Here is a 14358-nt window from a genome sequence, read left to right on the forward strand (position 1 = left end):
GTCTATCCACATATTCAGAAAAATACTATGCTGTCTGAGTAAAAAAGATGCAGTTCAATTTACGTACATCCCAGCAGTTGATGGTTTTTAAAATAAGGAAGTTTGTCTGATATATTTCTCTTACTTCCTCAGGAAGCTTCTTGTGATGAGGCTGTATCAGGAAGGACATGACTGAAGACTATCAATGAATTAAATGGAGAAATAAAGCCACGATCAGAAAAAATAAGACTAAGATGAGCAGGGAGATCAACAGCCAGGGGAGGCAAGAGGAGTGAGGAACGGAGCAAGGAACAAGTTACAGCTGAGCTGGATCCAGGGGGCTGAGTTCAGGAGGAGGAAGACAGGTACACACCACTCATGCACTTCTGTGTATACAGTTCCTCAGAAGCTACTTTCCCATCAACCCCACTTTCCTTAACTCTTCCCCTCCACTTATACTCTCTGATCTTTGCCAGGATTTTCCTGAGTTTTCTAAGTCAACATAGATTGGAGTCTTAATTAGGTGGGAGAATCTTAGGGGGTGCTCCAAAGCAATAGGCAATGTCCCCGTGCCTGCAAAGTCTTGATCTCAGAAGGAAATCTTTCACTATTAGTGAAAGATTTCCTTCTGAGATCAAGACTTTGCAGGCACGGGGACATTGCCTATTGCTCTGGAGCACCCATCGCAGCACTGTTTATAATAGCCAGGACATGGAAGCAACCTAGATGTCCATCAGCAGATGAATGGATAAGCAAGCTGTGGTACATATACACAATGGAGTATTATTCAGCCATTAAAAAGAATACATTTGAATCAGTTCTAATGAGGTGGATGAAACTGGAGCCCAATATACAGAGTGAAGTAAGCCAGAAAGAAAAACACCAATACAGTATACTAACGCATATATATGGAATTTAGAAAGATGGTAACAATAACCCTGTGTACGAGACAGCAAAAGAGACACTGATGTATAGAACAGTCTTATGGACTCTGTGGGAGAGGGAGAGGGTGGGAAGATTTGGGAGAATGGCATTGAAACATGTAAAATATCATGTATGAAATGAGTTGCGAGTCCAGGTTCGATGCACAATACTGGATGCTTGGGTCTGGTGCACTGGGACGACCCAGAGGGATGGTATGGGGAGGGAGGAGGGAGGAGGGTTCAGGATGGGGAACACATGTAAACCTGTGGCGGATTCATTTTGATATTTGGCAAATCTAATACAGTTATGTAAAGTTTAAAAATAAAATAAAATTAAAAAAAAAAAAAAAAAAAAAAAAAAAGAAATCTTTCACTATTTCACCACTAAATGTGGTGCTTCTTGTAGGCTTTTTGTAAATATTCTTTATCTGCTTAAGGAAGGGACCTCTTAATCTTGGGCTTCCCTGGGGGCTCAGATGGTAAAGAATCTGCCTGCAAAGCAGGAGACCCAGGTTTGATCCCTGGGTTGGGAAGATCCCCTGGAGAAGCGAATGGCTACCCACTCTGGTATTCTGGCCTGGAGAATTCCATGAACAGAGGAGCCTGGCGGGCTCCTGTCCATGGGGTCACAAAAAGTTGGACACAACTGAGCCACTAACTCTTTCTCCTAATCTCAGTTTGCTGGAAGTTTTGATTTTACCAACTTACTTTTTCTGCATTTATCAAGATGACCACATGATTTTTTCTGTTTTGTTTTTTTTTCCTGTAATGATTACACACTTTAATTCATTTAATTCAATAAATGCAGAAAACATATAGATGGCATAAAACCATAAATCTAACAAGAAGTTTATGGAGTTGTTGTTCAGTTGCCCAGTCATATCCAACTCTCTGTGACCCCATGGACTGCAGCACGCCAGGCCTCCCTGGCCCTCACCATCTCTGGGAGTTTGCCCAAGTTTATAGTATAAGTGAAAGACATGTCCAACTCTTTGCAACCCCATGGACTGTAGTTCAGGGAATTCTCCAGGTCAGAATACTGGAGGGGGTAGTTGTCCCCTTCTCCAGGGGATCTTATCAACCCAGGGATCGAACCCAGGTCTTCTGCATTGCAGGTGGATTCTTTACCAGCTGAGCCACCAGGGAAAACCAAGAATACTGGAGTCGGTAGCTTATCCCTTTCTCCGGAGGATCTTTCCAACCCAGAATCAAACCGGGGTCTCTTGCATTGCAGGTGGATTCTTTACCAGTTGAGCTACCAGGGAAGCCCAGTTTCTAATATAGTAAAGATAAAAGACAAATATGCAAAGAACAGTAATTTAAGGCATACTTCTGGTCCACAGCAGAAATACAAGGTGTGTGAGGAATCAGGACAGGCTGTATGAAGCTGTGGATTCAGGCAAGTCTGGTGAAAGGTAGTATTGGATGTGGACTCTGAATAAGGCTCAAGACTTTTATCGTGGATATAAGTAAAGTGGGTAATTGGGTGGAGGAAACATTCTGGTTAGTATAATAGACACACTACAAGCAAAACGTTGGGTCCGTAAGGCTTAGAACTTGGAACAACGTCGAGGAAACAGTGAATAGTCCATATTGTAACCCTGAATTGAAATATCAATGTCACAAGATCCTCAAAGGAGCCAGGAATGTCGAAATCCTGCCCATGTCTACCTCTGCCTTAAGATTAACACCTTGGTAGACTCTAACGCCAATGCTGAACTCCAGAGTACGAGCAAGTACCTGAGTTAGGCTGGAGCAAGTGGCTTCAAACTGAGGAATCACAAGTCCTGTGCTTGCCATTTTCCTGTAAGCACAATCTCAGGGCTCAGAATAAAAGCCTCATCCAACATGAGCAAAAGCAATACAGCCGGGGAAATGGACAGAGAGAAGGAAAGTGAGGTCAAGAGAGATCACAAAAGAGAGAAAATGATCAGGACCAGGACTTCCCTGGTGGTCCAGTGGCCAAGACTCCCTGCTCCCAAGGCAGGAGGCCTGAGTTCGATTCCTGTTCAGGGAACTAGATCTCACATGATACAACCAAGAGTTCATATACTGCAACTAAAAAGATCTCTTGTGTCACAACTAATACCCAGGGCAGTTAAATAAATAAATATGTTTAAAAAGCAAATATCAGAGCCTTTGCCCCAAATCACTGTCACAAAGCTCAAAGGTGTGAATTAGCAAACAACTATCATAGAGATGACAATTTAATGACTGATAGATTCAACTGAAATTGTGGGAAAACTTCATGATTTCAAGATTACTTTCCCACCCACCGAATGGTCCATACCTGCAAGTCGTTTTCTTTTTCCTTTGATTTAATCCATGTTTTGCCTTGAGTTTGTGGGTCTATGAGGAGTGGGTATCTGGTGGCCTTTGTCACAATGATGCCATTCTGAATTGAGAGGTCATCTCCTGGTAAGCCTTGCAGCCCCCACTCACCAATCTGCATAACAGGAAATGGATGTGGCCACGCAAAGGAAGACGAGAAGGCTTTTGTTAGTAATTAATGCCACAAATAATTTAAAATTTAGACTTTTTTTTTATATTAGGACTATGCAACATTCACGTAAAAAAAACCCTCAAAGTTACAAATGTGAACCAAATAACACTAAGTTAAACAAATTTGTCATCTAATAAATCCTTTCCCTAGTAGGAAACCCAAGACTGGGTGGGATCTAGATGGGCTGGAGTTAGCAGAGACAATGAATATTCTGAGAAGTCAGAGTAGGCAAGCCCTAAGGGTTCTGCCTCTGAAATTTCCCCTTCCTGCCCTCTTGTTCTGCTCACATGGAGGAAGGGGCACTGCACAGCTGGAGGCAGAGAAATTAGGGGACAAGAAATACCACATTGGCAGGAACTCATCAGTGACAGTTTTCTAAATATTCCTTTCAAAATCAATAAGGCACTGTGCTCAGTCACTCCGTCATGTCCAACTCTTTGTGACCCCAGGAACTGTAGCCTGCCAGGCTCCTCTGTCCATGGGATTTTCCATGCAAACATACTGGAGTTGGTTGCCACTTCCTACTCCAGGGGATATTCCTGACCCAGGGACAGGACCTGCAGCTTCTGCATTGGCAGGTGGCCTCTTTACCACTGTGCCACCTGGGAAGCCTGACCCCACATGGTCAATGAAATCACCCAAGATGCAAGAAGCCTCCACCTTCCTTAAATTATCTTAGCTCCTCTGAAGGCCATAATCAGTGTGTTTCCAATACATTATCTAGTACCTGTGGGGACCAGCTGAACACTGTTTGAATTGGAAAAGATAATTTTTTGACTTTTAAATAGAGATAACTTGAAATTAATAACCTGGGAAACTGCAACTGGGGAACATATTTACAAATCAAAAATCAGCTCATGAATACAAATTGCCTGGAAAGCATTTAACACTGCAAGAGGTCTGTAAGATATACTGAAAATTAACAATGGCATCAAATTCCTACCAAGAAAGGTTAGTCTAGCAGTGCACGCTATCACTCAGCGATGCCAGAATGTGCTATTGTATTACACTGTTAGACATTATAAAAAGATGGTTAATAATCAAAAGAAAGTTAATAATACCAATACTTACAGCCTAGCTAATGCCTACATCTTCCTAGAATGTTTGTAAGAGAATGAGATTCAATAAGAGTGGTGTAAATAATGGAGGGTTATATGAAGAGCTCAATATTAGCAAGCCTGTAGCTCAAAAATTATCTTTTCACTCAAAGCAGTGCAATTGAAGACGTGGGTTTGATACCTGGGTTGGAAAGATCCCCTGGAGACGGAAATGGCAACCCCCCTCCAGTATTCTTGCCTGGAGAATCCCATGGACAGAGGAAACTGATGGGCCACAGTCCATGGGGTCACAAAGAGTCGGACCTGACTGAGAGACCAATTTGAAAGCAAGATTTCTTAAAATGCAAAAGAACTTTTGTACCACAAAGAAAAAAAAATTTGTCATGCTTCAGCATTTTGAAAATGATCTTTCCAATTAAATGCCAAAAGAATAAGTCAGGCATACCTTGATTTCTTGTGAATAAAACGAAATTCAACTAATGATATGAGGAAAGTAACACTTACTGTTGGAGGATCTACCAACATTGAAATAAGATTCAGGTTTTCAGTGAAAGGAATCTTCCGTGCTTTCAACTCTATCTCCCATTGCTCTTTCAGCAAATAGTTCCTAAATATCTGATTGAAAGGACCAAGGTAGGACAGGAATCCAGTGCACAGCAGAATATCCCCTACAAGCCTGTTAAGAAACAATAAAGTGAATCACCAACACGTTTTAAGCTCTCCCAGTAAGGAATCTGAAAGGCCATCGGGCAGTTTCGTTACTAGGTGAAGTTCTTCTCTGCTCCCTGCTTAACACTTGGCAACAAGACATGGAGCGGGTAAAGGAGCCAGCCTAAAGGCTCCAAATGGGGTAGGAGTGGCCGCATTTCAGGTAAGTCCAGGAGCAAGAAAGAGGCTCCTTCCTGAAGCCTAGAGGTCCTGAAGCTTGACTTCCAGATGAGGAAGAAGCAAGTCCTAGTCCTGTTCATATTCAGCCTTGATTAAACCACTACTTCTTTGTCGTCCTCTTTCTTTTTTCTTTTGCCATTCTCCTACTCCCCTCTCATTCCCTCTCTTTCAGTTTTCAGAAGACACCAGCCCAAGATGCCCTTCCATTTAGAACAAATTGTCAGTCTATACTTTCAAAATCCTTGAGGTAAAAGATGTAGAACTGGAACCAGTATCTAGATTGTTCTGGCAAATTCAGATGATATCAGAAGCACCCCCACACAATAGTGAGTTAAAAAATGTTTCACCAAGTTTTCTTCTCTCCGTTTTAGAGTGTGGGACTCAAGCTCTAAGCACTTTCTTAGATGGTGGGATCCCGGCATGTGGACATGGAAACGGAGAAAAGCAAGCACTTCAAGGAATCCGACTTTATGCTCCCCCATGTCACAAGAGGTGGCCTTTGGGCTGATGACTAAGAAGGAGAGCAATTATAACAAAGACCAAAGTTGATACCTATTAATCTGAGCTCTGAACTCTTTGCTTTGCTGAGTCCATCGGACTTTTTCTCCACTCAGTCCATCAATGAGGGTGGAAGCTGCCTGCATCTTTTTCCGGCACATGTCAGCATCATTAAGCAAATCCTACAATCATAAAGGAGAATGCTTAGAGAACTCTTTAAACTGCTTAATCAAACATCCATTATACTGACATGTAAAAATACCTGGAGGAATTTCTCAATGTGCAAAATAAATATAATCTAAAAATACACTGTCAGTAAAATTTTACATATTAAATTTTTACAATTCATTCATAATACAGTTATTTCACCTTACAAAATTTCAAAAGGAGCCATTTTGAAAGGGAGAATCCAAATTTCATAGCTTAAATAGGATTTCTATTAAATATTTTCAAAACAATAAATATACCTTTTAAAGTCCTGGATTTAATAATGACTCTGAGTTCTTTGCAGTTTATAAAGGATATTTGTTTTTCCTTCAGAAAAAATCTACACAACAGTAGTATGCTGCAGCCAGCTTGTATCAGGTCAAAGGAGTCAACTGTTAACATTTTTCAGAAAATTTGTGAGCTGGCATTAAACACAGCCACTATGAAAAACTAAATTATATAAACTTACAATTAAGCCCATTATATTAAAGGTAATGAATAATCAAAATTCATCAATTCCTAATTGTTGACTGTATTTTTGTATTATCTATACTCCTGGGTTAAGTTCATCACCTCTGCACGGTGGCAACAGTATATATATAATGGCATGCTCATCTTCTCTCTCAACTGCCTCATTGATAGCTTAGAACTGACAGTGGAGGAGGTACCTAGACCACAGAAATAAGCAAACACTGCAAATCAAGGCTTTCTTCTCCCCTTGGCCCGCACCCCCACAAGCTGATCCTTTCCTGCAGGTGCTGTCGGAGAGGATGGGGTGACATCCTCAATCCGCCCACTTTTGATCCCTGAGTGGGTGAGGGCTCTAAGCGCTGACTGGGCCCCTGGTCCAGGAGTCTTGGTCCTATTTCTTCCTGTGGCCCAGAGTTTGATGTGGAGGGCAATGATGCCCAGCTCCTTGCATCTCTGGGCTACATCCTGGGCAGCCAACATGGCAGCATATGGAGAGGACTCATCTCCGTCAGCCTTCACCTTCATCCCACCAGTTACATGGCAGATGGTTTCCTTGCCAGAAAGATTAGTGTCGTGGATAAAAGTGTTGTCGAGGGATGCAAAGATGTGGCACACACCAGATACGTTTTCTCCTTCAGCCACCTGAGGGCCAAAGCTGATTACCCGTTCTTCCTTCTTTTCTTTCCCTTTGCGAGGTGCCATTTCTGCTCCTCTTCTCCAGACTCCGCCACCAGAAAGAGAGCCAAGCTGATTGTTGAACGTTTACCAGATCACCACTGCTACAACCTATACCATGAGGTCATGTTAGGATCCCCATTTGACAGTAAAGTTAGTAAGTCAGTCACTTTCACTGCACAATTCGTAAGTGTCTGATACAGATCTCAAACCCAGTGTTCTGACTCCAAAGTCAGTACTCCTGTGTATCACATCACAGCAAACAGTTATTAAAAACAGAAAAAAGAATGTAGCGTGTTGAAGGTCCAAAAAAAGTAGAATGGCCAGTGAGAAAGGGCATTCAGGTCAGTATTTTTTGTTGTAAACATATGCCTGATCCCTAAATACAACACGTACTTGGGTAGCATTTCAGTATGTCATATTAGTAATTTCTGTACATTTAATCTCACCATTTTTTCATTCATTGCTGCATCAAATTTGGCTTGCACTTTATCCAGCTCAGCTTGTTTCTCATCCAGCAGTGCCTGGGCCTTGCCCAGTTCAGCATTGGCAACTGCTAAGCGGCCCTCCTGCTTGGCCAGGTTAGCCTTAAAAGGAAGAAGAGGTGATCAGTGTAGAGGTGTATTAGTGTTATGAAACTTTCATGCTTGTAATTGGTAAATAATAACACAAGTTACTACATCATTTTTGGCCTATTTGGAAGTTGTTTATTTCATTGTCTTCAGCTGGGGAAGCAGAGAAATGTTATTGAAGTTCCTTTTAATTATTAATGTTCAATATGGAAAACACAAAAATGTATGGGAAGGAGAAAAATAATCACTCATGATTTTACACAGAAAAGAGTCTATGAGTATTGTGTTAACAAATGGACAACTACCATTTTGGTATTTTTCTCACTTAGAGTAGTATAATCATTTCCTTACATCGTTAAACACTTTCTTTATGAACATTAGTTACATGGCTGCGTGATGTCCCACAATTTGGATATATCGTAATTTCCTTAACTTCTGTGTACTTATATACATTTCTTCCCCCGCCCCCCCCCCCATTTTAAACTGTTATAAGAACTGAACTGAAACACTATTAAGTATGCAAACCTTTAGTATTGTTTTTGGGGTAAGAATTTTTGAACTGAAATGGCTGTAATGAAAAACAGTAGCTTTTCATCTTTCTCTCAGTCCTGCTGCTGCTAAGTCACTTCAGTCGTGTCCGACTCTGTACGACCCCATAGACGGCAGCCCACCAGGCTCCCCCGTCCCTGGGATTCTCCAGGCAAGAACACTGGAGTGGGTTGCCATTTCCTTCTCCAATGCATGAAAGTGATAAGTGAAAGTGAAGTCGCTTAGTCGTGTCCAACCCTCAGTGACCCCATGGGCTGCAGCCTTCCGGGCTCCTCCGTCCATGGGATTTTCCAGGCAAGAGGACTGGACTGGGGTGCCATTGCCTTCTCCTCTCTCAGTCCTACAGCATGATAATTACTTGTTTCTTATAAATGTCAAGTAATTAATCAGTAAAGTAATATAGCTCTAGAGCTTTCTGGGGTAGAAGTTCCTTGATAACTTTCTCATTTTCCTTCTCAATATTTGTGGTTTTGAAATTAGCTCTTTTTCTCGGGAAATTTTCATTTCACTTAGATTTTCTAATGTATTTACAAATAACTGTAAATTTTGCCTCAATTATTTAAATCTACAATCTGTAATTATATGGATTTACATATTATAGGCATTTATTTTTGTGTATCTTCTTGTTGATTAGTTTTCGTATTTATTTATTTACTTATTTACTTATTTGGTAGCATTGGATCTTAGTTGCAGCACGCAGGCTTAGGTGCCGCGCGGCAAGTGGGATCTTAGTTGCCTGATTTAGTTGCCTGACGAGGGGTGGAATCCACATCCTCTGCATTGGAAGGCAGATTCTTAACTACTGGACCGCCAGAGAAGTCCCTGATTAGTTTTTCATACATATCATATATATAGCTGTTGTTCAGTCGCTAACTCATGTCTGACTCTTTGCGACCCTGAGGACTGCAGCATGCCAGGTTTCCCTACCCTTCATATCTCCCGGAGCTTGCTCCAACTCATGTCCATTGAGTCAGTAATGCCATCCAACCATTTCGTCCTCTGTCGTCCCCTTCTCCTCCGGCCCTGAATCTTTCCCAGCATCAGGATCTTTTCCAATGAGTTGGCTCTTATATGTATGTGTATATTGCAAAGCATTAATTCTTTAATTTTGCTACTTTTTTCTGATTTTTAACATTATTTTTATTAACTCTTTCTACTTTTACTAACCTCTGTGTGTGTATGTATATGTGTTTGTGCACACTTATATATACATATATATATCGTACTGTTTAGTTCTTTGGTTCGCTTAAGGGTTAAGAAGGTAGCATTTTGGCCACCTCACAAAGTTTGACAGAAAACAACAAAATTCTGTAAAGCAATTACCCTTAAATAAAAAATAAATAAATTTTAAAAGCTTTCATAACTAGATTTGTGTCATCATTTTCTAAACAGAATTGACTGGCTTTATTTTTTTAAGTGTGCTAATTTTATTGCTTATAGTCAGAGAAGGAGGTTTCAACAATTTTTGCTTTTGGGGATTGAATCAAAGTTTTCTTTTGGGCCTGAATATCATCAATTTTTTGTAAATATTTCTTGGACACTAGAAATAATTTCATATACTTCGTTAATATTGAAGAAAGTCCAATGTAGCTATTCAAGCTTAAAAATAACATATTATAAAATCTGTATATAATTACTAATTTATGCCTACTCAGGACTGCCTACATAAAAGTGCAAAACGAAACTGTAGAGCTCCTTGTTTAAAAATTATTAAGGACTTTAAGAGGGTGATAGCAGAGCATTAAACCAAGTATGGTCCCTTCTAAAGTTGGCCTTCTGCCTACCAGACCTGTTGTGGATTGATAGTATATGCCATAATCTCAAATTATAGGAATTAAAAAAAAAAAACTTCACATAAAATATAAATGGATTTTGGCTTATGTAATCTGATGTTATTTTTATTTCACAAAGCATTATTACAATTAATTCTCACTGTGAATCATAATTTTCACCCATAAAAATAACTGCTCTTATAAGTGCTTTTTTTTTTCTTGAATTCTACATTTACAGAAATATTTCTTTCTTGGTATCTGTTGGTTTGAGTGTATTTGCTATTTTGCTCATCATTTCTCTTTGTTAAAACTTTCCTATTTTTAATTTTTTTTCTATTTTTCTTCAAGTTACCTCTGTGCACAATTTAAAGAGTCAGCCATTTGTATAAGGCTATTTATGAAAACAGTAACTCCCTGCCCACTTGCTCACCACTTTCAATTCCACAGAGCAACCACTTCCAACTCTTCTAGCTTTATGGGATGGGCTGGGGGCGGGGAGTGGGGGATATTATGTGTCTGGGTGGTATATTTTGTTAATCTTTTGAACTCCTGAAAATGTATTTTTGTTCTCTCAGACATAAAGGACAATCTGGCCCAGTATAGATGGTATGTGTGTGTGAGATAGAATATGTTTATCCCTTAATACTTAAATTGCATCCCTAAGAATATCTTTTCGGGACTTCTCTGGTGGCCTGGTAGTTAAGACTTTGACTTCCAATGCAGGGGGTGTGGGTTTGATCCCAGGTCAGGGAGCAAGGATTCCACATGTCTTGGGGCTGAAAAACCAAGACAGAAAACAGAAGCAATTCCATAACAAATTCAATAAAGACTATAAAAATGGTCCCCATTAAAAAAAAAAAAAAGAATGTCTTTTTTTCCCCTCATATACTGAGGATAAGGAAATGGCAACCCATTCCAGTACTCTTGCCTGGAGAATTCCATGGACAGAGGAGCCTGGCGGGCTGCAGTACATGGGGTCACAAAGAGTCGGACATGACTGAGCGACTATCACTCACCTGCTCACACTGAGGGCAGTTTGGATAGTCACTGAATTCTTAGAGGCCAGTAATTTCCCCTGCATATGTTTTTCTGTTACTTTCTAGTATTTAGGGTTGTGGCAAGACTGTGACGTCCTGATTTCTCTTCTTTTGTGAACCATCTTTTACATTTTGTTTCTTAGGTGCCTATAAGCTTCTCTTCCTGTCTTTGAAATTTAAAACATTTCTAGGTGTTGATCTTAATTTTCATAAATTTTGTTTGGAATATAGTAATCAAATTCAATCTCCAAACCTAATCACCAAACTTAAAGATATGGCCAATTTTCTTTCATGATAGCTCAGTCATGTTCGACTCTTTGCAACCCCATGGACTGTAGTCCATGGAACTCTCTAGGCCAGAATACTGGAGTGGGTAGCCTTTCCCTTCTCAGCAGATCTTCCCGACCCAGGAATAGAACTGGGGTCTCCTGAATTGCAGGTGGATTCTTTACCAGCTGAGCTACCAGGGAAGCCCCAATTATTATTCCCAATAAACTCATGCCTTGTGTAAGTCAACAAGTTGATTTTTTTTCTTGTCTGTGATGCCAAGAAGCATGCAACAGTTATAAAAAGAATGATTTGGGAGAATGGGATTGAAACATGTATAATATCATGTATGAAACGAAAAAAAAAAAAAAAAAGAATGAGAAACTGTGACCGGGCATACAGAGAAAAAGAAAAATCTGGTAATGGAGAAACCTACTTTTATTAGTCTAAATTATGCTTTGCTTTTTAACAGCAGTGATACTGATGACTGGTTTTATTAAACACTGATTTACTGGGAGAAGGAGGGAAATTTTTACCTTCAGAGGCAACACTTCTCTGTTGACACCATAAAATGTTGCCATAGCAAGTGTCCAAGACAGCAGACCAGCCACATTCCCACAGACTTTTTTGGCACTTTCAAAAGTGTAATCATCCATGTTAAAATATGGCTGTAGTAACTCAACAGTCTCTTCATTTATTGTGTCCTTGGGGAACTGCTGAAGACTCCACAGGAATCCTGTTGCACTCATTAACTGAAAAATAGTATTATAGCCTGTAAGCTCTGGAAGAAAATACGTACTTTCTTTCTGAGTTAGTATGTACTTCTAAATTGAATTTTTTTCAAAGAAGTAATAATTGATTTGCTCTAAACATACAAATCAAGACTATGGCAGTAGTCAACCTAAAGCTGTAAATTGCAAGCTGTCTTCCTGTTTCCATGGAGAAGAGCAAAGAAGAAAAACAACGTAAGTTTCCCACCTAGTGAGTGTGTCTAAATGCCACCAACCACACAAGCCCCTTTTTATAGACTGAGTTGGGTTGACATCAACATTGTGCCAATACTTCCTTCACTGAGTAATATGCATTTAAATGCATATTATGGTTTTTTTTTTTAATTGGACTATAGTTGCTTTTCAATGTTGTGTTAGTTTCTGCTGTAAGCAAAGTGAATCAGCCACACATACACATATATTCCCTCTTCCTTGGATTTCTTCCCATTTAGGTTATCACAGATCACTGAATAGAGTTCCCTGTGCCATACAATAGGTTCTCACTGCTGCTGCTGCTGCTAAGTTGCTTCAGTTGTGTCCGACTCTGTGCGACCCCATGGGCGGCAGCCCACCAGGCTCCGCCGTCCCTGAGATTCTCCAGGCAAGAACACTGGAGTGGGTTGCCATTTCCTTCTCCAATGCAGGAAAGTGAAAAGTGAAAGTGAAGTCGCTAGTTATCTATTTTATACATATATTATTTTTGTGTGTGTGGCGGGGGGACAATAATATTCTATGGTCCAGATGTGCCATTGTTTATTTAACTACTCACATACTGAAAGGCATCTTGGCTGCATCCATGTTTTGGAAATTATGAATAAAGCTGCTATAAAAACCCCTGTGAGCAGGCTTTTGTGTGGGTATAAGTTTTCAGCTCATTTGGGTAAATACTGAGGAGCATGATTGCTGAATTGAATGGTAAGAGTATATTTACTTTTGTACCAAGGCTTCTTTTTCAACATCTTTATTTAGGTATAATTTACAATAAAATTTCCCCATTAAAAAAAAAAAAAAAAGGCTGTGCCAATACTAGGTATGGGTTCTGGACAGATTTTTATAAAAAGAGGGCATTCAGCTTTAAAATCTTACATTTTAAAGAGGCATTACATTTTGAGAGATGCAATTTAAGATAAATTCTTCAGTATACAATGACCAATTATTTGTCTGCCATTGTGTCTGGTCTGTATTGAGTGTCCTGGGATGCAGACACCTGGTACACCTCAAAGGACTTATAGAGATAGATTTTACTTACTTTTAATGACTCGCCCCATGATGGCTTGCAGCAAGGTTTTTCTGGATCCATAGTGACAGGGTCAATTTTCTTTTGAAATAGTAACAGAACACAGTCCATGATTCTCATAATAAGATGAGGGGGCTTTGCAAGTTTCCTGACTGTGGCAATATCATTTGGCTTGATAGTCTGTATTTGGGGTTAGGGATCAGAATATGTTTTGTTGAGTAGTATTCCTAGTCATATGGAACTCTCATACTTTTAAAAAATTAAAATGGAAAATTTTAAAACATATTTTCTTCCCAATTCCTGACATTTACATCAAGGGTCTGCATTCCAAAATTCTTACATAATGGATCTTTCATGGTTAAATTAGGATTTCTGTTTCTTTGTTTGCATTTCCCCCAAAAGTTCTCAATGAATTGGTTTAGAATATCACTACCATTCATTGGCCATCACCCCAGACCTCCATTAGCAACAACTGTCATTAATGTTTACCATTTAGATAATTTCATCTTCAAAGCATAGAGTCTATATTAAATATGAGTATTAAAAGAGGGGCAAGGCCCTGAATATCAGAAACCTCACCTTCAGTTTTCATTTTGAAGGTTATCCTGTCCATGGAAGGGAGAGAATTCGAAGGAGACAAGAAAAGTTATTGTACCATATGACTCATAAAAATATTTTTGAAAGTTTCTATCTGTGAGCTGAGTTAGAAAGAGGACATATCCTGACATTCAAGTGAAGAAGGACTGGGACATCATATGATCCATAAAAACTCCTAAGACCTACTTGGCTCAGTGATCACTCTCTCATGTGTTATCATAGGACCCACAAAAGAAGTGAGGGTGGAAAGTGTGTCCAGGTCATTGTCAGAATTTTATTAAATGATGATCCTAAATCTATTAATGCATTTAACAATCACAGGCATTCTCCCATATAAAATAAGAGCAAAACCCAA

The 14358-nt window shown here is 39.7% G+C and overlaps 2 protein-coding genes across 3 annotated transcripts in view; both read right to left on the reverse strand.

The window, feature by feature from the left end:
• DNAH8 (dynein axonemal heavy chain 8) overlaps nt 1-14358 on the reverse strand; it is a 328991-nt gene that overhangs the window by 108147 nt on the left and 206486 nt on the right. For both annotated transcript variants that reach the window (XM_055571493.1, XM_055571494.1), the window contains exons 66-71: nt 13419-13586; nt 11936-12151; nt 7652-7789; nt 5904-6031; nt 4968-5139; nt 3193-3348 (exon numbers count right to left, since the gene is read on the reverse strand). In XM_055571493.1, coding sequence (XP_055427468.1) covers nt 3193-3348; nt 4968-5139; nt 5904-6031; nt 7652-7789; nt 11936-12151; nt 13419-13586 — 978 coding nt within the window. The remainder of the gene's footprint in view (nt 1-3192; nt 3349-4967; nt 5140-5903; nt 6032-7651; nt 7790-11935; nt 12152-13418; nt 13587-14358) is intronic.
• Nucleotides 6756-7238, reverse strand: LOC129647981 (40S ribosomal protein S14-like). The gene has a single exon (XM_055574885.1). The coding sequence runs from the start codon at nt 7227-7229 to the stop codon at nt 6756-6758; it is 474 nt and encodes a 157-aa protein (XP_055430860.1). The 5' UTR covers nt 7230-7238.

This window comes from Bubalus kerabau, chromosome 3, assembly GCF_029407905.1.
Source record: "Bubalus kerabau isolate K-KA32 ecotype Philippines breed swamp buffalo chromosome 3, PCC_UOA_SB_1v2, whole genome shotgun sequence".
Classification (NCBI taxonomy): domain Eukaryota; kingdom Metazoa; phylum Chordata; class Mammalia; order Artiodactyla; family Bovidae; genus Bubalus; species Bubalus kerabau.

What these genes read in the sequence shown, in the direction of transcription:
- LOC129647981 (XM_055574885.1), bottom strand. Translation starts at nt 7,229, where the DNA reads ATGGCACCTCGCAAAGGGAAAGAAAAGAAGGAAGAACGGGTAATCAGC.